Below are 24,234 nucleotides of genomic sequence, written 5' to 3'. Positions count from 1 at the left end.
TCGTGGATTTTGAGAAATATTATGTTAAGCAATTTTGAACTTTTTCCCTGTTAATGAAGCATCATCTAAACATTCAATGAGGTGGGAGTAACAGTCAGTTACATCTTGACTACTGTGCGCGTCCTGTACACGACATAACAGGGGACAAATGAATAAAGGGGTAGAATTCTAGAGAAACTGTGGTGCTACTTCGGTGGGGAATATTAAACGATAATTTGGTTTTATCAACTGAGATGATAAAGTAAATTGCTCGAGCTCTGACAAATGGTTAATACTCGACATGTCAGCTTTAGAAGACAGGCTTCCTTCTTTGTGCATAACAGCAGTAAAATAATTTAGATTGCTTCCATGACTCTAAATGTTGAGGTCTGTGGCATTGCGCTTTTTTAAATCATGTCACGAGATAGACCAGTATGTGCTATAAATGGAGTTACCTCTCAATAAATGAGAAATATGATATCATTACTTTACGATAGACGTGTGCTGTTTGCAAGAAAGAGGGTGAGCAAATGTTGCCATCAAGGAAGTGAAAAATCAGTCAAAGTAAGTTAAGAATTTACCATCTGATTAATCGGCAAAGACACGTCAGATAGTTTCCGTTGCAGCATAAAGTGGACCAACCTGATACAATTTAATTAAAATTCAATGTTTTATTGTCACAATTGTCTCTAAAATGACATAACTTTATCGACGTGTTTATTCATAGAAAATGTTTCTGATACTCCATGACTCGTTTTATTCCATGCGCTGGGATACTTGCTTGCCACATTAACGAAAAGAAATTCAATGTTATTATCACACATGTAAATTGAACAATATTGCAGGTAACGTCCGGCAGTAAGTGGCTTTGAATCCCTGGATATCAAAGCGAATAACATGATGTTTCATAACCTAGGTATAGCTAAAAGATTTCTGGTTCAAATCTTAATATTTTGATAGAAAAGCCAACTTGCACGAGACTGATGTTTTCTGTTCATACATAAAATACCATTGCAATATTACTTTCAGTTAGTACTTCCTCTTTGGTGTGCGTTTGCTTTTAGTTCTGGCATTTCAGGTATTTTTACGCAAGAACAAACGGACCGTTTCATGCAAAAGGGCTTTCAAGAAAAACGTCGTTGCTCGATTTTAACTCGATAAGCAGTGACAACAGAAAAGCAACACGAGTGTGGCGTTTCGAAATCAATATGCTTTCTTAGAAAGAATGCGCTAACATTGTCACTGAAATAAGATCTAACTGTCAACTAAATGTTGTTGCAACAGAAAAACAAGTATTTTATGCCGGTAGCATTATTGATAACGGCTCAGACTTATATTTGTTCGTGCTGTCTCATTGAACATGGACAATTTCGAATCATACATGTATTTCCAAATTATTTCATTCAAGTTCAAGTCCTGGTCAGCTAGACGTCTGTTAAGTTATGTTTGTCCAATTTTCGGCCACTTCTCTCTCAAAAAAAAAAGATGAACAATTTTGCAACGGGATAGGAATCATGTTGAGGTTGTTGAAAGTATCCACAGATTTTAAGGCTTTCGTATCATTTATAACAGCTCCTTGACGTTGTCTTCCTTTATTCTTCTGTTTGAATTTTTTTGTGTACATCCACACTAAGCCCTGAAGAGGGAATAGAAATCAAATTAGGACAACAAAGGGAATTTATTTCGTAGATTAAAACGAGTCGTCCATGTGTTCTTGTATTACTTTAACACAGTTTTGTTCCTATTTACTCAGTTACTTTACTCTTTGATTACAAACGGCAGACATCAGAAAAGTCTGTTTATTTTTGGCGAAAGATAATGAGCTGTGAAATGGAGCTCATGATCTCACCTGATAAAGTTAGTTTCAGAAGTAACGTTATAAGATTAAATACAAGATTGTGTAAGTCAACATGAGGTTAGTTGCGTAATATATCTGTTCTGTACAACGTTACTTTACTGTCCCGTCTATTGTTAAATTGGCTTAAAGGTGGCTACGTTATTCACCATCTTGTTTAATTTATTCGACAATCGCTTAACAGCTGATCATACCTCGAGCAATATTTTCTCTCTCAGCCTAGCCACGTTTGGCTGGGCTGTTTGCGTGCTGTTTAGAGTGGCGACCCGTTTCAGGAACACTCGATCTTGATGTTTCCACATTAACATGCACCGATGGTTTATCATCTTCTGGTTCAGGTAGCAAACTGTCTGGGGCAGTTAAGGCGGGATTCGGTGCGATACTAGGACCTGGCAGGGGAAAAATGGGTGGAAGCAAGGGTGCGAAGCGAGGAGGGGCCTGTGGAACTTCTGTGGGTTCAGTCTCTTCCACTGGTGGTGGTAAAGGTGCAGGTGATGCGATGGGAAGTATGGGCCCAATTGGTAACACCCTTGGTGTCAGAAGCAGTGGATTCACCTGCGGCGGCGCTGCCTGCGGAACCTCTAGATTTGGTAGGAAGACCCGATTGATCGATGGCAGAGGGAGTACTGCTGGTCTCATGGAAGGCAGATCATTTAATGGAACATCATTTGCTCTATCACCTTCTCTCTCCAGTGCGTCTAGTTGAGGTCCTGCTATTCCACTTGGGGGACGAAACAAGGGCTCATTAGCAATTCTAGTTTCTTGCGTAAACGGGGCAACTGCCTCTGTTGGGCTGTCTTGAAGTGTATTGGATACACCCAATTCAGGAGGAAGCGCACTCTCTAACGCAGCGGCAGCTCCTTTAAGGGGAAGAGCTCCAACGCCTGTAGGGCTCTCTAACCTTATTCCTCCAAGCTTCGGTCTCTTTCTTCCGGCACCACCACCAATTAGGTTGGAAATGGGATCCGTGAACACCTCGACGGGCTTGTTTAGATTGTTACCCAAACCGAACAAGTTTTCTGGCCTTGGTTTCTTAAGACCTCCCAACAGTTTTGGGCCACGTCTCCTTTCAATCATTCCACCACCGAGAATATCCAGCTGTCTTTTGAATTTCTTCCTTTCTTGACCCTTCCCTGTGTTATGTTTCGAATTCACAGCGTTATCTTTTAATGCATGATCGTGGAATAATTTACGTGGGTTTGGCACCTGAGATTTAGCAGTTTGCACATTAATGCTCACGTGAGGCCTCTGAAATGGTCTGTCTAGGTTATTAGAGGACTCAACTGGTTGAATAGCCGTCGTTGAAGCCTGTTCAGTGCTCCCTGGGGCTTCTACCTGGGTTGGGTATGTCTGTAAAGACCCTTGATCGCTTGTCTGTATTAGAGAGGCTTGTGGTAGGTTGAATGATGAAAGTTGTGCCCCGTCATCTTGTGGCATTGCTTGAATGGGCTGTATTTGTAGCGCTTGCCCCTGTTGTTGAGTATCACTGGAACTTTGCAGTGACTGGGTAGGCACAAATTGGGGTTCCTGTTGACCTCCTAGATAATTAAACAATTGACGTTTCCATAAACGGTCTCCATCTTGAATATGACTTGGTGTTTCTCGCGTGGATAGTGGTTCACCTGACCTTTTATTTTCCTTAGATGCGCCATTTAATGTTGACTGTCCAAGCGAACTAAGAAGTGGGACGGTGCCAAAAAGCTGACGTCTTAACTTTTGTTTTACTTGCGGCTCATTGAGAGAGTGCGAGTCCCTCGCGTGATCTTTTCTTTTAGATATTGAGGACTTTGCTGTCTGAACACTTATGCTGACTTTTGGTCGTGTTTTTTCTTCCACAGTATTGGCATCTGGCATTATTGCCCGTTGAAGCGCTGGAAACTGCTGTTGATCAGGTTGTAATATTGCGACTGGTTGCATGATCTGTTGTGTCGGCTGCTGCTGCTGTTGTTGTTGCTCATCAGGGACTTGTAATTGTGACTGAAAAGACATCGGAGCCTCTTGAGCACCTTGCCCGTTTTCGTTCCGGTCTTTTCCTATCATAAACTGAGTATTTTGATTGGGATCCACTTGAATTGCATTTATTCCTCCCCCAAACGGAACTGTGATTTGCCTCCTTGCAGGATTACTAGCCTTGGCCGTGTGACCATGGTACTTTCTCTTCTTTAAAGAGGAAGTCCCTGTGACAGTGTGTTTCTTTTTGGCGACGTTGACATCAACAGATACGCGGGGTCTTTGGTCTTGGAGTAAATCCCCTAGGTTTGCAGCAGTTGTTTCTTGCTCGGGCTCGTAATCTTCGCGTTGTAGGTCTTGTCGCTGAAGCTGTCTTTTAGATCCTTTCCAAGGGGCTGTGCGGAGTTTTGGTCCGATAACTCCATTTACTTTGCGTTGTCTTTCATATTGTGATCGTTTAGATGATTCAACATGAACTGAAATCCGCGGTCGCTCATTATCAGTTTCACTCAAACCGGCCTGAGAAGGTAAGGCTTCACTTTGAGATAACTCTTCCACTTGTTGTGGTTCGGTCACACCTGAGTTTGATTGAATTAGTGTCGGTAAGGAGTGAAGTTGTTCCTTTTCTGGAGTGGGTGATTGTATGACACCAACTTGATTCGGCTCCTGCGATTGACTTGATTCATCTCCATTAGTCATTGCAACCTGTTCCTGATCCTGTTCGACAGGTTGGAGAAATACCTGCCGCTTATGCATCATATCGTCATCGTCATCCGATCGCTTTGAGGCCTCCACATTGACAGAAACGTGTGGATCGTGTTCAGTGTTGGGAAAATATCGATTAAGTGCTTGTCCTTGACCGGCAATGGTAACAGGTAACCCTTCGTGTGGCAGCTCGGATAGACCATATATTTGTCTTTTTCCTTTTCTTTCGGCTTCTTTACGGTGATCTATTTTGCGTGAGAGTCTATTCTTTTTCTTTGCTGTTTCCACGTGAATTGACACACGGGGTCGTTGGTTGGCTACGGGGCTTTGGGTAAGGATAGGTGCGCCAACAACCGGGAGGTGCACCATTTGCCGCAGGTGATCTATTCCATACACCTGTCTCTTTCGTGCTGATTTGTCAAATATACGACCATCTGTTTCCTCCGGGTTACTTTTCACACTTTTTGATTGTGTTTTGCCCTTTTGAAAGTCAAATTTTCTCTTTGAAACTTCCACGTTTACTGAAACACGAGGTCTTGGGTGAAGCTTTGGACGGAGAAGTAATGGATACCGCTGAAATGCTGAAAGTGATTGCGGTACAGCAAAGAATTGGCGTTTCTTTGCATTTTCTCTTCTTCGATCCCAACTCATTTTTAGTGGCGTGCTTAATTTCGCCTTTTGCATTATTTGGCCACTCTTTCCTGTTTTGAATCCTCTGGATGCCTCTTGAATCTTGTTTTTTTTCTTTCTCTGCAACTCTTCTATCAACATTCCATTTGCCTTTAGTTTATGATTTATTGGTAAGGTGTTAAAAGCGGGCATCATAATGCCATTCTGTTTAAAAGTTTGCGGCAGAACTTGCATAGCTGGAAATCTCGTCAAAAGTGAAATACTTTGGCGCTTGTTATGAGGTTGTTGCGCTGTTGATCTTCTTGCTGTTTGTACGCTGATAGACACTCGAGGCCTTTTTTGGTCAGGCAGAGGTGCATTACTGTTGTAAGGAATAGGAACTCTATAGGCGGGAACATATCCTTGTGTTACAGGTAGAAACTGTCGTTTGTGAAGTGGATGTTTTCTTTTCTTTGACCTTTTCTTTGGAACCGTCGATTTTTCTGCAACATTAACACTAATGGAAGTATGTTTTGGTTGAACAACTTCAGGTTCTGTCTCTTGTTGAGAAGATGGCTGTTCTGCGACAGGGATGGCAGGAGCTACTGGTAATGCATTAGGCAGCCTACCTTGAAAAGGAACCACAAATGGTGCTTGGAAAGGTACCTGGAATGCCGATTGCAGTGGCTGTTGCACTGGCAGTTGCAATGGTACATTATATGCACGTAAGGCTTGTGGTTGCGATGTCGTCTGTTCCATGACAGGTTGATCTTGAGATGGCAACAGTTGCTGTTCAGAGTTTTGCTGTAGATCCTGCCTTTGTCCGACCGCTTCTTCTTCCGATTGCTGCTGGAAATTTTCACTCTGACTTTGAGGCTGGCCTTCATTATTGGATGTAGGTTCCTCTTCACTTCCAGCTGTTTCACTTGTAGCAACAAACTGGTTTTCTGGATTGTTAGCGAAGTCAGGGTTGCCTCGGTTTTGGAACATATCTGCGCCATTTTTTTCTCCATCTATCATTTCGTCTCTTTTATCTCCAGTTTTGTTTACTTGGCGATGTTTTATATTACCTCGTTTTGTGGATCCTTTTGACTCTTTAACCGCGGGAATTCTGTTCTTTTTTGTCGTTTCAACGTTGATGTTTACTCGTGGTGAGCGTTGTAAAGGAATCCCTTGCATTCCATAATTTAATGCTGGTGGTAAGGTAAAGTGACCTGCGGTGAATGAGGATTCCGGTATGTAATTAAGTAACTGTCTTTTGGTAATGGGAGCTCGGGAATGAACAGTGTGCTTGTTTTCTGTTTTTAAGACTTTGGGTATATGTGATTTGGATGCTTGGACTTCAACGCGGACTTTAGGTTTATGATGGCGGTGATAAAGGGGATAACCAAGGAAGCTACTGTAAAGGGCTGCTAGATAAGAGGCCCATGGGTTAATTGGTGGCGAGTCACTGCTTCCATCTTGCGATAATGTGTTATATAGCCTGTGCAATTGTTTTGGATATTGATGAAACAAGGGTAGTACTTCTGGGTATACAGGCTCTGAGGGAACGGAGTCGTCAGCATATTTGAAGTTTGTCAAAAGTGGAAGTGAAAATCGGGAAATAGCTGCGAAAGGCGAGTATGTAGGATAGTTACGAATTAATCCAGTTCCATCAAATCCAACGGGCATAACTCTTGGGACTGGTGGAGTAAGGGCTAGTAGTTGCCTCTTAGATCGTTTTTGAAGGACATGCACTGGTATTGCAGACCTTGCAGACTGTACATTTATATTTACATGGGGACGATGTGGAAGTTGCGGAACCATAGATAAATAGCTCAGTGGATTTGGTATGGTGTGGTAAGCAGGATGGTATGCATTGAAGAGGTTGTAAAGAGATGATGGGGCAGGAGAGTGTATGACTCCAACACTTCCAGGGTTTTGAGCTTGATAAAGAAATCTCGGAATTACGGGACCTTGCTGCTGATATAATGGAACGAGCTGACGTTTTCCACGTTTTCTAAGCGGTATGGAGGATTTTGCCGTTTCGACGTGAACACGAACATCGGGAGGGTCATCCTTTGGAGCTGCGGGCAGGTATTGTTGCAATGGTATTGAAAAACGCGACGCTGCGACCGGAGCTCCTTCAAGCTCCTGAATAGCTTTTAAGTTAGCGGCAAAACCAGGCAAATGTTCTATATTGATTCCGTCCGGATTAGGTATCCCCTGCTCTTCCATTAAAGCTTGATTCTGTAGAGCAGCTGTCTCAAGTTGATTGTAAACTGAGGGTATTGAATTGTGATACACACTTCCGGCAGATTCTGGTAAGATTAACTGTCTCTTGGTCATGTGATGACTTGGTTTATGGGATCGCTTTGCAACTTCATGTTCGCGGATTGAGGTGTTCCCTGGTATAATAGACATCTTTTCTTTTTGTTCAATGGACTTGTATAGATCTTCTACATCATTAATTGGAGAAACAGGTCCATATAGTGGGTGAGAGCCCATAAACTGTCTTTTCGTGAGTGGGTGGTGATTTATTGTAGATCGCAAAGTCTTTTTCTGAGTTTGGTCGGTGATGATCGTTTCAGTGTTTTCAGTTTTAGTTGTAGGTGTTTTCGAGATTGTCGACTTTGCTATCTGAGGTTTTGATGACTTCCAGTTGAATTTACCTTTCGACGAACGTTCAATATGAGACCGATGGAAGTGATGAAAATCCAGCTCATCTCCATGGATTACATGGTTTGGAATTCCTACATAGCTCATACTGTGTGTTACCGTTGAGCCTTGGGGAAGGAATCTGGCTGCAGGACGGAGAATAAATGAATCATGAGAGTGTAGAATAGGCTGGTTAACTGCGGGAGGTGGTTGATGGAATACTATGGGTGGTTGATGATACACAACAGCAGGTCGGTGCACTACCACTGGTGGTTGATGGTAGATTATAGGTGGACGATGAAGCACTATTGGCGCTCTGTGAACTACGATGTCTGGTCTATGATAAATTTCAGGTGGTGGATGGTAAATGATTGGGGGACGGCTTACCACTATGTCATTCTTTCTGGATGCTTTCTCGTCTTTTGCCTCTTGAGGATGTAAAATATTTCCCTTTCTTCTCTCCTTTCTGGTTTCCTGTTTCCTGTTCCTTTTCATTGTTTTTTCTGACTTAGATTTGTATTTGATCACGTGCGATTTTCCAAAAGCATGACCGTATCCATAGTTCCACCCGTCATTGAAAAAGCCTGGAGCTCCTATGTAAGTTCCACTATGTTGGACATGACTCGTGAAAGGAACAAATGCAGGGTGAGCCATGTAGTGTTCATGGGCATGGAAAATTGGTTGTCTTACCATTGGTGCTGGTTGATGAAATACTACTGGTGGCTGTCGGTATATAACAGGAGGACGATGAACCACAACGGAAGGTTGATGATAGACAACGGAAGGTTGATGGAGTACGATATCAGGGCGATGCACAATGATATCTGGCCTATGATACACCTCTGGCGGTGGGTGATATACAAGTGGTGGCCTTCTTATTACTACCTGATTCTTCTTACCACCTTTTCCATTCTGATGACCCTTTTTGTGAAGTTTATTCTTTAAAGAATGGTAAGTTGTTGTTACAATTCTATTGGATTCTATTGAACGTGGCTTTCTCACTCCTGCTTTCTTGATAGAATGATGAAGGCTTGTGATATGTTTTCCTTCCCTAGACTTTTCGTGGGTTTTACTGAGTTCGTGGTATTTGTCGGTGTGTTTCTCAACATGGGACTTGCTAAATGCTACAGGGTTGGGACGAGGCAAAACTCTCCGATTTGCCGGAATAGTGGGTGCAATGTAGTTTGCTCTGTATAGTGAAGGTGAATACCATGGACTTTGGAAAGCGTTCCATCTATGCCAACTACTCATGTGGGGTATAGCGTTGTTTGAAAAACCGTAACCATACCTCCATCCTCCAGCGTAGTAGTGAGGTGCTCCAACGTACGTATGAGTATGTTTGATGTGTGAGGAATACGGAACAAAAGAGGGATGGCTACGGTACATATCATGTGCAGTGTACATTGGCTGATGAACCGTAGGCGGAGGTTGATGAAAAACAACTGGAGGCGGATTATAGATAACTGGAGGACGATGGACAACAACGGATGGCTGATGGTACACAACTGATGGTTGATGGATTACAAAATCTGGTCGGTGAACGATAATGTCAGGTCTGTCGTATATTTCAGGGGGAGGATGATAAATCAAAGTTGGACGTTGTATAACGACCATGTTCTTTTTATGTCCTTTACGGTGACGCTTTTTATCCTCCTTTTGCGGATGCAGAGGAACGCTCTTCGTTTTTGCGTTTTCACTTAGTTTTTTAATATTTGCTCCTTGAGTACCTCCCTTAATAATGTGCGTCAACAGTTTGGACTTAGAATGGCTTTTTAGAGTCTTTGAAGGTTTAGATGTGTCCCGTTTGAATTTGCTGCGGAGAGCCTCTTTCGAATGGCTGACTTCATTCCCTTTCTTGCCCTTTTCAATGGTTCTCACTGATCCTTTTTTAGACCCTTTTTCTACTTTAGATTTGTAAAAAGCATGCCCCATAAAATGTCCGATACCATGTCCAAAATGCCCAGGATAAAAGTGTGGCGCTCCCACGTAAGAACCAGCGTGCGCTAAATGTGACATGAAGGGCACGAAGTGGGGATGAGCCAAGTACGTCTCATGTGCGTGAAAAATTGGTTGATGTACCATTGGTGATGGTTGATGGAAAACAACTGGTGGTTGATGATAAATTACCGGTGGACGGTGTACTACGACAGATGGCTGATGGAAAACAACCGATGGTCTGTGAATAACAAGGTCTGGTCTGTGTACAACTATGTCTGGCCTGTGATATATTTCTGGTGGTGGGTGATAGATAAGTGGTGGACGACGCATTACTACTAAATTTTTCTTGTGGACTTTGGAGTTATCTCCTCTTTCCTTTTCATTAGTTTTGCGAGCCTCAGTTTCATGAAGCGTCCTTCTACTCTCTTCATGTTCAATCGTTTTGCTCTTGTTGTGCTTTTTTCTTGCTTTCTCGACTTTTGATTTTCCAAAGGCATGATGGAAACCATAACCGTAGTGGTGTCTTTCCCATCCCCAGTCACCAGGGTAGAAGTGCGGTGCACCTACGTAGCTATGGGAATGGTAAACGTGCGACGTGAACGGAACAAAATGGGGATGCGCCAAATAGGTGTCGTGTGAATGGAAGATTGGTTGGTGAACCATAGGTGATGGCTGATGGAAGACAACTGGAGGTTGATGGTAAATAACTGGAGGTCTATGTACAACCACAGAAGGCTGATGAAAAACTATTGAAGGTCTGTGAATAACGATATCTGGTCTGTGCATGATGACATCTGGCTTGTGATAAACTTCTGGTGGTGGGTGGTAAATAAGAGGAGGTCGCCGCATAATTACAAGATTCTTTTTGTTTCCTTTAATGGTTGTTTTAGTTTCGTTTTTAAGTCTTAATTTGTCTTCTGCGCTCTTTGCTTCCTGTTCTAAAGTTCTTTTGCTACCCTTGTCCACCCTCTTGTCCTCTTGCTTCACATTCTTTTGTTTCTTGTGAGCCTTGGCTACATTTGATTTACCAAATGCACTGTGAAAGCCATACATATCACCTCCCATTCCCCATCCACTACCATAAAAGTGAGGTGTCCCGACGTAGTTTCCACTAGTAGACATGCTTGTTGCGTAGGGTGTAAAGTATGGATGAGGGAGATAAGTATCACGAGCGTGGAAAATCGGCTGGCTTACAGTTGGTGATGGCTGGTGGAAAACCACCGGCGGTTGTTGATAAACCACTGGCGGCCTGTGGACCACCACCGAGGGTTGATGATAAACAACTGGTGGCCTGTGAATGACTATGTCCGGTCTGTGCATCACAACATCAGGTTTGTGATATACCTCTGGCGGTGGATGGTAGATTAGTAGTGGACGTTGTATAACAACCTGGTTTTTCTTTTTAGACGCTCTCTCTGATTTGGGCTTTATTGCCTTAAAGTTTTTGCTTTGGTCATCTTTTGCTGCTCTTTTAATCTTATCTTTCTGTGACTCTTTAGCCTTTTGTCCTTTTAAGGGTTTAGAATTCGTCTTGGGTACTTTGGATTTACCAAAGGCGGGACTAAAAAAGTGAGGTTGGCTCCAGCCATAATTCCATCCACCAGGGTAATGGTGTGGGCTACCTACGTAAGTGGATGTATGCTGTATGTGGGAAGAATATGGTACTGGCACAGGATGAGCAACGTAGGTGTCATGAGCATGCATAATGGGCTGATGAACCAATGGTGGAGGTTGGTGAAAGACTACTGGGGGTTGTTGGTATATAACTGGAGGTCTGTGGACAACGACGGAAGATTGATGATAAACAATTGAGGGACGGTGTATAACTATATCCGGTCGATGAACAATGATGTTTGGCCTGTCATATATCTCGGGTGGTGGATGGTAAATCATCGGTGGCCGAGCTATAATAACTTTGTTTTTTTTGTGCCCTTTCGATTGTTCTGATGACTTTGCTTTTGGTTCGTATTTATCGCGTATGTCACGCCTTGACTTTGAGTGAGATTTTTCCCCGGCTTTGCTTGTTTTCTTCTGGATAAATTTTTCGTCCTTAGTTGTATTTTTATTCTCTACCTTTTCAACAGCGGATTTTCCGAAAGCATGGCCAATAAAGTCACCGAATGGCTGATGATGAAAATAGTGTGGAGCTCCAACATACGTTGCTGTATGATGAATCTGGGATGTGTATGGTACAGGAACAGGATGGGCAAGATAAGTATCGTGGGCATGCATAATTGGTTGATGAATCATGGGAGGAGGCTGGTGAAATACAATAGGTGGTTGGCGGTAAATTATTGGAGGTCTATGAACCACGACTGAGGGCTGATGATACACTATTGATGGTCTATGTACCACAATATCTGGGCGATGCATTATTACGTCTGGTCGATCATAAATCTCCGGTGGTGGATGATAAATCATTGGTGGTCTGTGAACAACAACTAAGTTCTTCCTTTCACCTTTGTTATCCTGAGATTTTTCTTTAATTCCTTTTGGCTTGGTACTTTTAGCAATATACTCTCCCTTACCAGTTAGGTTTTCTTTCGATACTGTTGAGTTATCTTTTTCTATGGATGACTTTCCAAAAGCAAATCTCATAGGATTAAAAAGATGTCCTTGTGCTACGTGATACACGGGTGTTGGATGGTGCAGCACTATAGGAGGCCTGTGTATTATTACGGGAGGTCTGTGCACTACAACAGGAGCTCGATGGATAAGAATGGGTGGACGGTGTACAATCAATGGAGGTGGATGCATCACAACAGTTGGCTTATCAAATATATCAGGAGGTGGATGATATACTATTGGTGGCTGATGAACTACAACACCGACGTTCTGTTTCTTTGCTTTTTCATTATTTAACAATTTGGCTCTACCTAAGTGGATTGCCTCTCTTTTTTCGTTCGGTTTTGTTTTCTGGACTTCTCCCTTTTCCTTTGTTTCAGACTCGATCTTGGAACTGGAGGTTTCCACTCGCTCTATATTCGATTTACCGTAAGCAGCTCCTTGAAGAACAGACCCAAGGTAATTCCCAGAACGATGCAAATAAGATGACGTAGGAAGCATTATGTTCTGCGCATGCGGTGTGAAGATCTCATGGGAGTGTATCACGGGAGTGTGAATAATCGGCGGCGGATTGTGAAAGACGACTGGTGGCTGGTGATAAATTATTGGAGGATGATGAACGATCGTCGGTGGTTGTTGGAACATTATTGCCGGCCTGTTGTAAACCAGTGGTGGTAAGTGCATCAAAATATCTGGCTGTCTATACACTTGAGGGGCTGGGTGATAAATTAGAGGAGGTCGATGTATTATAATGACGTGTTTGCGATGTCCTGAGTGAGAAAAAGCACTAATGGGCCGAAGGTGGTAAAAGCGCTTAGTTCCGCGATGATGATGACTGTGTCGGTGATGTTGGCTGTGATGATGATGATGGCGATGATGGTGATGAAAGTGACGTTTGCTCATTTCAGCTGACCTCCGTTTCCGAGACACGTTCTTATTCGGAAGTGAGCCTTTGAAATGTTTCCTTTCGTCTTCCTTTTTTAATGACTTAGTTGTGCTATTTTCTACTTCTGATCTTCCAAAAGCAGGTCCATACGAAGAATAGCCATAGGCCCCATATGCCGGGGATGGTGTGTATCCATGGATACCATAATAGCCGTAATTAGATGCATAGTGGTATTGGGGTGTCTGTACTGCAGGTAGATGTCCTGAAAGCCCCCATCCGTAATCGTTATGTCCAGGATAGAGATGGGGTGCCCCTACATATGTTGAAGAGTGCGCTATGTGGCTGACTTGCGGGTGAAACACCGGGTGTGCTAAATAGGTGTCATGGGCATGGTAAATTGGCTGACTAACCATAGGTGAGGGCTGATGAAATACAACTGGAGGCTGTTGATAAACCACCGGTGCTCTGTGCACTACTACAGATGGCTGGTGGTAAACGATTGAGGGTCGGTGAATTACAATATCTGGTCTGTGCACTACAATATCTGGCCGGTCATAAATTTCAGGTGGCGGGTGATAAATCATAGGAGGTCGTGCAACGATTACTTTATTCTTTCTCTCACCTTTGGTATGCTTGCTTTTCTGCCGTGTTGGTGTGGACTGGGCTTCCCTTAAATGTCCATGTTCGTCGTCCTTTAACTCACTCGTGCGCTTCTGGTGTTGTTGATGTTTCTTATCTCTGACCTTAAGAGGCTTTGCGCGCTGTGGTTTTGAAACTTCTGTTCGTCGAGCCCAGTGTGCCTGGTTTAACGTAGGAAACATGTGTCCCGTTGGACCATGAAGGATGTTGCCCGGATAATTAGTGACCCCACCATGGGGTAAGCCCACGTAATGGCCAGCGTCATTCACAACAGAACCCATGTGAGATGCAAAAGCCATTGGATGAACAACAAAACTGTCATGTGAATACAGGACTGGTTGATTGACTGCTGGAGCAGGTTGATGAAAGACGATTGGAGGTTGGTGATAAACGACAGCAGGTCTGTGAACAACGACAGGAGGCTGGTGGTAGACAATAGGTGGTCTGTGGATAAGAATAGGAGCTCTGTGTACAACAATGTCTGGTCTGTGGTATACCTCCGGTGGGGGATGGTAGATAATCGGAGGCCTATTGACGACTACATCTTTCTTCTTCTTACGGCTTTCCTTTCTCTTTCTGTGATGATTTGTTTCTCCAGAGCTTTTCTTTGACTTCTTGTCTGCAACAGAGCGTTTCGGCTTGTTAGAACTTTTGCCTTTGGAATCCACGTTAGTCGCGTCTTTATGCGATCGGTCAGATTGTGATGTTTTCATAATGTCGTGCTCACTACTGTTATCTTCTAGTCGTGCAACGGTCGATTTACCATAACCACAACCAGGGCAGTGCATGTGAATCATATGCATGGGATAGTGATGAATCAGGTGGGAATGATGAACTATCATTTGCGGTCCCTTGTGTATTATAATTGGCGGTCGATGGAAGAGTATTGGGTGGTGGTGAATGATATATGGACGACGATGAATTATTATTGGTGGTCGGTGAAATACTAATGGAGGGCGATGAACTATGATGGGTGGTCTGTGTATAAGAACTGGTTGGCGATGAATTATAATGGGGGGACGATGCACTAGTATTGGTGGTCTGTGAAAGACGATTGGGTGACGGTGGACTATTATGTCTGGCCTGTGAACAACTATTGAAGGTCGATGAATCATATGGCTCGGTGGATGAAACAATATTGGTGGCCTGCGAATTATAAGTAGTGTCTTTTTGGTGCTATTGGTGTTTTTGTCTGCGTTTTCGTCTGGTGTAGAGTTTTGATTTTCCTCACTACTACGTTTATACATTTCATAAGCTGTCTCACCTTCAAACGTTGTCCGAGGGTCTGCTAATGCTCGCTGTATCCTTGCACTGGGTCCCATACGACTATCAACGCTGCTGATCAGTGGTTTTGTGTAAGGATTCCAAACGTCGTCAATGGAGCGTTGAATTCTTGTTGGTACTTCTCCTGAAATAACATTGTGTCGTTGGGGAAACAAGGAAAATTCACTGGAATACCTACTTTCCATTGGGTCGCTGAAGTATGGAAGCAGGCTGTGAAGGCTTCTTTGAATTCTGGTTTGGGCCCCGACAGGACTACGCGTCTCCCACTGCTTATGGATCAGCGAATCAGACAATGCTCGCGCAATTCGTTCTCCTGCTCCAAGTTTAGTGCTATTCTTCTCATTTTGCTTTGTATCATCTGCATGCTTCGTCTTAGTACTTTGTGTTTCATTGGACGGCTTATTCAATTCTGTTGTTGTCTTTGTTTTCTCGGCAGAATCCTGGTCATTCTCCTCAATCCTGTGAACTTTGTCTCTACGGGTGGCTTTCATGGGAACATGAGATTTTCCAAAAGCTCCAGTGCCAATCCCATGCATAAATATCTCTTCATGAGGAACACCCTTGTATGTTGCTACGTGGCGGACATGTGATGCATAGGGAATCACAACAGGCTTAGTAACCCAGGTATCATGTGAATGCAGAACTGGTTGATGGACCATTGGTGGTGGCTGATGAAAAACTATTGGAGGTTGATGGTAAACAATAGCTGGACGGTGAACTACTACTGGTGGCTGATGGTAGATAATTGGGGCACGATAAAGCATTATAGGAGCACGATGTACCACAATATCTGGTCTATGATAAATCTCTGGTGGTGGATGGTAGATGATAGGCGGCCTGTGAATAACCACAGAGTTCTTTTTGTTTGCTTTCTCTGTAACCTCCTTTGCCTCGTGATACTTCACCTGGAGGCCATGGCTTTTGTGAAGCTTCGTTCCTGTTTCTGTTTTGTCTTTGCTCCTTGTGAGAGGAATATGCTTTCGTCCGCTAGGAGCCCCAGTTTTCTTTGACTTGGACTTTCTGTGGCCTCTCTTGCCCTTCACAGTGGCTCTTGTTTCTCCTTTTTCTTCTTCAGTCTTTTCTTTGGCAGGTACCTTGGACTTTCCATAAGCCATGTAATGAACACCTCCGCCATGTCCGTGATAATATGCATGTGGTATATGGTACAGGTGTCCAACGTGATGCATTCGAGATCCGTATAGTCTTACTAAGGGTCTGTGGACGTAAGTGTCATGTGACCTGAATACTGGTTGGTGTACTACAGGCGGGGGTTGATGAAAAATAAGAGCCGGCTGGTGGTATACAATGGCGGGCCTATGCACAATCACGGGTGGCTGATGGTAGATAATTGGAGCTCGGTGGATAACGATAGGAGCACGGTGAACCACTATTTCTGGTCGGTGATAAATTTCGGGTGGAGGGTGATAAATCACTGGAGGGCGTCGCACAATAACTGCATTTTTCTTCCTTCCCTTTTGACTCTTTGCCTTTTTGGTTGTTAGTTTTGAAGTAACGTTTTCTTTTCTTGAGTGCAAAGTTTTGTGGGAGGAATCTTCCTCTAACTTTGTAGAGTTGGTATCACCACTTATTTTGTTTCTTGCGGATGCTTCCTCCTCTAAAGATTTGCTGTGTTTCAAAATATGTGATTTGTAAAATGAGTATCCGTGTCCTCCCCCAAAGTGATGAACGGTGTAGGCGTCGGGAACACCAACGTATGTGTGGTGATGCAACACTCGTGAAGAGTAAGGCACCACCACAGGGTGAGAAATCCAGGTGTCATGGGACTTCAGCACTGGCTGATGAACCATTGGTGGAGGCTGATGGAATACCAGGGGAGGCTGGTGATACACTATTGCTGGACGATGTACAACAACGGGTGGCTGGTGGTAAAATATAGGTGCTCGGTGAATCATTATTGGAGGTCGATGGACAACAATTATTGGGCGATGATAAATTTCAGGTGGCGGGTGATATATTATTGGAGGTCGTCTCACGATCACGGTGTTCTTTTTTCCTGCTTTTTCGTTTGTCTCGTTCTTTGCTTTCTTAGCGTTGTCCTCAAAAGAGGTCCTTTTCGAGGCAGCTGTTGTTATATTTTTACTGTCTGCAACAGTTGCGTTCTCTGATGTAGAGGAACCTTCTATTTTTGATCTTTTTCCTATGGGTGGAGGTCTTCCGAACAGTGGATTTCCGTAGTTTGTAATAACGTTTGGCACCCCTACATAATGTCCAAAATCTCGTACAACAGAGCCATGATGCGTTGCATAAAATGATGGATGGACAGTGAAAGAATCATGAGAATAAAGCAGTGGTTGACTAACAGCAGGTGGCGGTTGATGGAAAACAATTGGCGGTTGATGATACACCACGGCGGGACGATGGACAATTACTGGTGGCTGATGGTAAATAATGGGTGGTCTATGTATTACAAGGGGAGGACGGTGAACGACTATATCTGGGCGGTGATAAATCTCAGGTGGAGGATGATAAATTATTGGAGGACGATTGACAACCACATCTTTCTTTTTTTTCTTTTGTGTTCCGCCTTTAGAATCATCTCTGTCGTCTTGTTCTGTTTCCCTTCTAAACTTTAGATTCCCGTTGATGTGCTCTGATGAAGTGTCTCTTTTATTTACCACGTCGACGTCCATATTTTTGTAGCTTAACTTTTCCTTGGATCCCTCAGTTGACGTAATAAAGTCATATTGATCATCGATTTCTCTCTTTGTTAAGACCTTCGGTTTCCACAAGCTTGTGAAATATGCCACGTAGTCGCTCAAACTGTCACGCTTTGTTTTCTTGAATTTATCTGGCTGTGTGCTGTTCTTGGCTTGATGTGGTACTTTTCCTTTTCTGTAAGAGCAGTGTGCCCCATGGCATCCCCCTCCGAAGTCACCAGCGTACACATGAGATGGAACTCCATAGTATGTCTTCGCATGGGAAACCATTGATGCTGTGTGATACACCACAGGCTTTGCAACCCAAGTATCGTGCGAATGTAAAATTGGCTGATGAACAACTGGCGGAGGTTGATGGAATACTATTGGTGGTTGGTGATATATTATTGCTGGTCGGTGAACGACTACGGGAGGCTGATGGTAAATTATTGGTGGTCGATGCAGCATTATTGGTGCTCGGTGAACCACAATATCAGGTCTGTGATAAATCTCTGGTGGTGGGTGATAGATGATAGGAGGACGGTGCATGACGATTGAATTTTTACGACTTCCTTTTACTTCCTTTGGGTGCTGTGCGTGTGGGTGCAACAAGTGATGTTTCTTTGTATCTTTTTTATCGGTATTCTTTCCGTCCAATTTGGCATTTCTCCGGTATTGATGTCGCTCGTGTTTTTTTGAGGTAAATACGTTCAGACGGTGATATCGTTTTAAAGTTTTTTCCCAACTTTCAATGTTTACTTTCCCTTTGTTCGCCTTCCCTGCATCATGCTGTTTGTTCAAAGGTGCTTTTCGTGCATCGTGATTGTTTGTTTCACTTTCGTTATTTTTCTTACTTGACAGAATTTTAGTTTTCTTAAAAGCCATTCTAGGAGCCTCGGGCGGTGAATTAACATTCCTGGTACCTAGTGATCCTACAGGGATTTCGCTGGTAGGTGCCATGCCTTGCATACCACCATTTATGCCTCCTGGTAAACTTTCCATTGCTCCCATCGGCTCAAGCGAATTGAGGCCTGCTGTACCTATATTACTCATGTCATTGATACCCCTAAATGCGTTCATATTGTTAATTTGATTCGCGCCGTTTAAATTGTTTAGTCCGTTCATTCCATTCAGCATAAAATTTTGTGCATTCATACCTCCGAGGAGACCAGGTGGTGGATTACCATCAACGTTTATGGGTGGAGGCATTGGAGATATTATGTTCTGTCGTTGGGTAAATGGCATTCCCCCTCCAATCGGTAGCTGTGGCATTGTCCCTTCTTCAGGCATCATATTCATCTGCGGAGATTCCATGCCGTTCATTATCGGTATGTTATTGTAATACTGTCGTCTATATGGACCGTTCAAGTGTCGGAAACGCCTTTTGTGACGTCTTCGACTATGATGCTCGGGGAAATCCTCGGGCTGCTCCATTCGCGACCTCTCGTATAAATAAGAATCGCGAAAATGGTGTCGATGATGGTGAGGGTACCAGTAATGTAGATGACGGCGGTAAAATGGTGCCTCGTCGTAAAAACTTTCAAAACCACGTCTTTCAGGGAAAGAGTTATATGGATGGTAAAAATTACGACGATGAAAATGTCCATATGATCTTCTCATGCCAGGATACCAGTGGTGATGGAGGTGATATGGTGGATAGTGATAGTGGTGGTAAAACGATCGTTCCTGTGCAGCCGCTGACGCAGAATGAGAACCTGGGCGTGAAACCACCTGTAAAGAAGCAGGTTTGGCTTTGACTTTTACTCCAGCAGAATTTGCGTTTATTTCCAAATCAGCCGATTTATCGTCTACTTGAAAATGTCCAACTTCAGGCCCGTTGGATTGTTTTTGTTCACCGTCTCTATCAGCATATGAATCAAGATCAGAAGCGCCACGAGTTGTCACAATTTCCGATCCACTGTTTCCTAAGGCGTCTCGAACTGGTCCAACGGGTGCATTTTGAATTTGAGGCACAGTGTGTATTGCTGCTTCGCTTTCTTGAGGTGATGACTGCGTTTTACTTGAAAAATTATCCTTGCTTCCCAGTCCAGAAGCTGCTGTGTTTTGATTACGTGATTTTATTGTTGTGTCTTGTGTTTCTAATTTATCAGAGGACCCCTTGGTTTCATCACCACTGACCTGTTTATTGACACTGTCCTTTGTTAATGTTTGAGCCTCCTGTGGACTTGCTTGCTTGCCTGCGATAACTGCATCAGCTACACTATTTCCTGACTGTGATAGAGACCCAGGAAATTTGACAACATTCTTGTCATTAGGAAGATTTTCCAACTTTTTAGTCGTGTCAGCGTTATGCTGAACACTACGCACTTGTGCATTTTCATCAACAACCGCGCTCGCTGTTGTCTCGCTTTCCTGAACGTTTGCACTGTTTTTCTCTGCAACGCTTTCAGTACTGTTTATACTTTCACTATTTGAATCAGCTTTATCGTTCTTGCCATTGTTTTCCGTTTTTATTTCCTCACTTTCTCCTTGCTGTTTTTGAACATTGTTCCCATTGTCCTTACTTGAAGAATCCTCTCCTTTCAATAATTTCTCTGTTTTTTGTTTATTGCTGTCAGGTTTTTCCATCGACTCTTGCCGATGGTCAGCAACGGAACTGTCGATGGCTTTATTATTAGAGACTTTTCTTTCTTCCTCGACTGGGACGCCAATCGATTCACTATCTGGCTGGTCGACTTTAGAGCGGACATTCTCCTCAGTATTTAAGTGTGATAAAGTATCTTTATCCAAACGAGAATCTGAAGTCAAAGGCTGTATAGGCGTTTCAATACCCTGCCTCTTTCGAGGCTCTACAGTTAACGATTGTTCATATCTACTGTTTGGCAATCTGTCCTCGACTTCGGTTGGACTTCTCTTATCTCTCTCTATATAGTCGCCATTTTTATAGTTTATATAGTCTGGCCAATCTCCTTCATTCAAGCCTCCTAGGTTACCTGTTGTATATGTACTCAGAAGATCTCGTTGAGGGTACGGCTTGGCTTGTATTGGCGACAATTTGAGGTGAAGGAGGAGAGAATGAAATAGTACTAAAGTCGCCAGAATATTTGGCGGCGACCAGCCAAACATTATGTGGCTTTTTAGTACATTAAAACTTTCCCAAGAAAATGAGCGCGTTCTCTCCAACCATTGTTTTGTTATTACATCACAAGTAGTTTCTATCGCCGGTCTGTGAGGAATAAAAAGATGATATAAGGGGCGCGGAATTTGGATTAAGACTTCTGATCTCATAAAACCAGATGGAACACCTGTTAGTTTCCAATCAAAAGTATACTTTGTGGCAGGTATTTTTGTTACGGCAATCAAAACTTCCCTCTGTGAGTGGTGAACTCGCTCTATGAGGTGCACAAGATACTGGTGCCTCCTTAAGTTCAATGGACAGTTCAAGTGTCGGAACTTTACACCAGAAATACACAGTCAATAACCTATTTTTTTACCCATATAAAAACATGCAAGATTTCGAAGAAGAAAAACATGATAATCTATTCTTTGTTCGCTATAGAAGTAGCGTTGCGGTTAACATCACGTAGCAATGATAATTAAACGACTAAACGGTTTTTTGATTGTTATGGGAAATCTTCGCCGATGAAATTTGGGAATTTAAGTATATGTTTGGATGTTTTAAACATTGAACTCATTTTCACTCTGTAACATGTTCAAGCGACGATGTTTTGACTACCGGGTAAATGTCGCCTGCCTTCGATTAACACATTGTTGGTGTCATGTCGACGGAGACAAAAAAAGATAGTGCTTTCATATATCAAACGCTTCACAGCCAATTTTTTTTTTCTATTTTCCCAAAAAAGAGCGTAAGCCTCCCAGTAGTCAAGGGCTTGTTTTTTCTTTATTATTTTTTTATTTAAGAACGCAAAGTAGACTTAACCGAGAAGCAAATAAATGATATTACCAGGAAGTAAGGGATAAACAAACTTTTGATTCTTTAGTCTTCAATGCAAATTCTAAAACAAAGCGAACGGAAAGTGCACTTAACTTAGAAACAAACAAATCATATTACCTGGAAGTAACAATTAAAGAAATATTTTCTCCTTTGATGAGTAAGTGCCCTAATGCCGTAAAATGTTTTAAATTTAGTTTTCCAAAGAAACTATCCAAAAAAGTTATTGCTAATCGATTGCATTGACAATGTTTTCTTTTCACTACAATGCATTTGAATAACAGTTGAAATTTCAGTTCAGGTGACCGGGTAAAGCGTTATTGTACACCCAGATTTTACTGCGACAGACCAGTCGCTACAAGAACCTCGTGATGTTCTCATACCTTTCAAAACTCAGTTTCGTGTTACAACATGTTTCCAATTTAGAGTGATTTCTCAGGCGATTTTTCTGGGCGAATTTTCCGATTTATCGGCTTGAATTTCAGTACGCGATGTAATTAATTAAGCACTGTTTTAAGGGATTGATGGCAGGTTTAACACGCTATGTTCAACGGATAAAATGTTTGTCGATTGTTTTGATATTGCCTCGTAAAGGGGGCTCCAAAGCTTTCATGGATACTTTTAACTTAGCTTTTTCCTAAGTCAGATTTGATAAATATTAGTGCTAAAAATCTCACTTGAGTGCTTCCTCACTACTTGTCTACATGTTACTTAGGTTTGAAAGATAAACATAGCTGTTGATCACTTTTTGTGATAAAAGATGAGACGCCTTTTTTCAGAAAAGAGGCTTTAGTAGTCATTATAATAATGTAATAAAGGTAACTTTAGAGTATTGAGATCAAATGTCTTTTGCGCTGTGCTTGAATGATAAAATAGATCTACTGTCAAGGGCTAATATCACCTCGCCATCGTCGAGTATAGAGACTTCAGAAAAGGTGGCTCAATTAGTTTTTGCAAAAATTTCTGAAACGTCGCTAACTTCTTTTTCTCGCGAGACGCCTGCGTGGATGAGCATGCTTATGAGTAAAATTCTCTTTGGTATTTAGTAGTTGTAAAGCAAAAAAGAGAACTTTCAACTTCCCAATTAAAGTTTGTTTTCAGTTCCAGTATCATAAAACGAGCAATTAATAGCTTCACATCTTTTTTTCTACATAATTGCCTGCCGATGGTGGAAAAGCTGCTAGTGGCTGGAAATACGTCTTACGAAGCTTATTGAACAAAATTCTAACAAACTGGCTTTAACTGAAACCCCCACAAGTGATCTACGCTTCGCTAAATTCATTAACGTATTGACAGCTTCAGCTGAATCACGGAAAACTTGTCAACGTTCAATGCGGGTCGCTAATTTTGGCGAAAAACGCGTTCAAGGGTAGTAAAAGATAAAAAATCAAAGCAGATGCCCAACTGATCATGGGAGAATACCTCATCCGTTATGTTTCGCAAAGAACTAACTCCATGGAACTCCTACACATTATCCCTAAATTCTCCTTCCGCTATTTTGTTCATAAGCAACATCACTTTGAAAATCATACCTCTAACATTATAGTTCATTGTACTCGTTAGCTGTTCAACCTCTATCCTACGCTTTCTCTTCGAACCTAGATGGAACGTGCAATATCTGTGAGTGACACGGCGAGGCCCACCGAAATTTTGAATTTATTTGCTTGTTCACCCTGTGATATATTCAATCAACGGTGTCTATAGATAATGGTAAACTATAGAGTTACTCTGTAAATACGACACTCACTTTTAAGGGGAAGAATTTTCAACTTCTTAACGAAAAAACACCTGTTTCTTAGAGTTGTTTATCTTTCACACCTAATGCACATGTTGACAAAGCGTCAACTTAAGTCTAATTAAAATCACAGTCGAGATTAATTTAACTCTTTAGGGGTTCAACCAAAACAATAGGGTTGTTGACCTTTTTCAACTGCGACCAAACAAACGCTAAGCCTCTCGTTGACCAAAACTTCGATTAATTTTCTTCATCGTGCGATGAATATGTGATGAAGTTGATTATCGCTGGTTGCATTTGGGTTTTTTTTATATAAATTAGAATAGGTTACAGAGCTCCTCTGACTTCTAATGAACTTAAATCCGTTTGCTTGCGTTTCAATTGTTTGCTTTGTCAAGTACATTGATATTCAATGAAAAGTCTGTCCTTTGCCTGTTTAAATTAGACAAAACAATTGCAAAGAATAACCAAGTCCATAGATAAAATGCCTATTAAAAAATTCCAGGCAAATTGTTTTTGTTATGTGCGTAAAATAATGACTTAATTTTCTTTTAGATAGATACTTGCTCAGTGCAGCCGACCCGCTATAGGAGGTAACCAAATATGGCGAGGTACCCGTTGGATCTTTTACCGCGCTAAGGCAGCCATAACATCTCGAACAAAGCAAAATCGATGTCCCCTGCCTTGCCAAGCAGGTGACCTAAATAACTTATTCATGAAAGTAACCAATTTCTCTCGAAGACAAAATAAAAGAAATTAATTGCGTTACTTGCATTTTAGGCGTAAAACTGCATTTAAATCGTAGACAAACACCAACAGGGCAATGAGTTTTAAAGTTCATAGATAGGTAATAAAATTTATTGGATAACTTACCCAGTTTCA

The 24,234-nt window shown here is 42.3% G+C and overlaps 1 protein-coding gene across 1 annotated transcript; it reads right to left on the bottom strand.

Moving 5' to 3' along the window:
- Positions 1-630: 630 nt before the first annotated feature.
- LOC111329145 (uncharacterized) lies at positions 631-20,878 on the bottom strand. The gene is made up of 4 exons (XM_088743629.1): positions 15,028-20,878; positions 12,772-14,382; positions 2,029-12,675; positions 631-1,615 (listed from the first exon to the last, which is right to left on the bottom strand). Exons 1-3 carry the CDS (start codon positions 20,789-20,791, stop codon positions 2,054-2,056), a joined length of 17,997 nt encoding a protein of 5,998 aa, XP_088599755.1. The 5' UTR covers positions 20,792-20,878; the 3' UTR covers positions 631-1,615; positions 2,029-2,053.
- Between the last annotated feature and the right edge of the window lie 3,356 nt (positions 20,879-24,234).

Source organism: Stylophora pistillata, chromosome 1, assembly GCF_964205215.1.
Source record: "Stylophora pistillata chromosome 1, jaStyPist1.2, whole genome shotgun sequence".
Taxonomy (NCBI): domain Eukaryota; kingdom Metazoa; phylum Cnidaria; class Anthozoa; order Scleractinia; family Pocilloporidae; genus Stylophora; species Stylophora pistillata.
The sequence above is the reverse complement of the archived record's forward strand: the minus strand, read 5'-3'. Positions and strand labels throughout refer to the sequence as shown.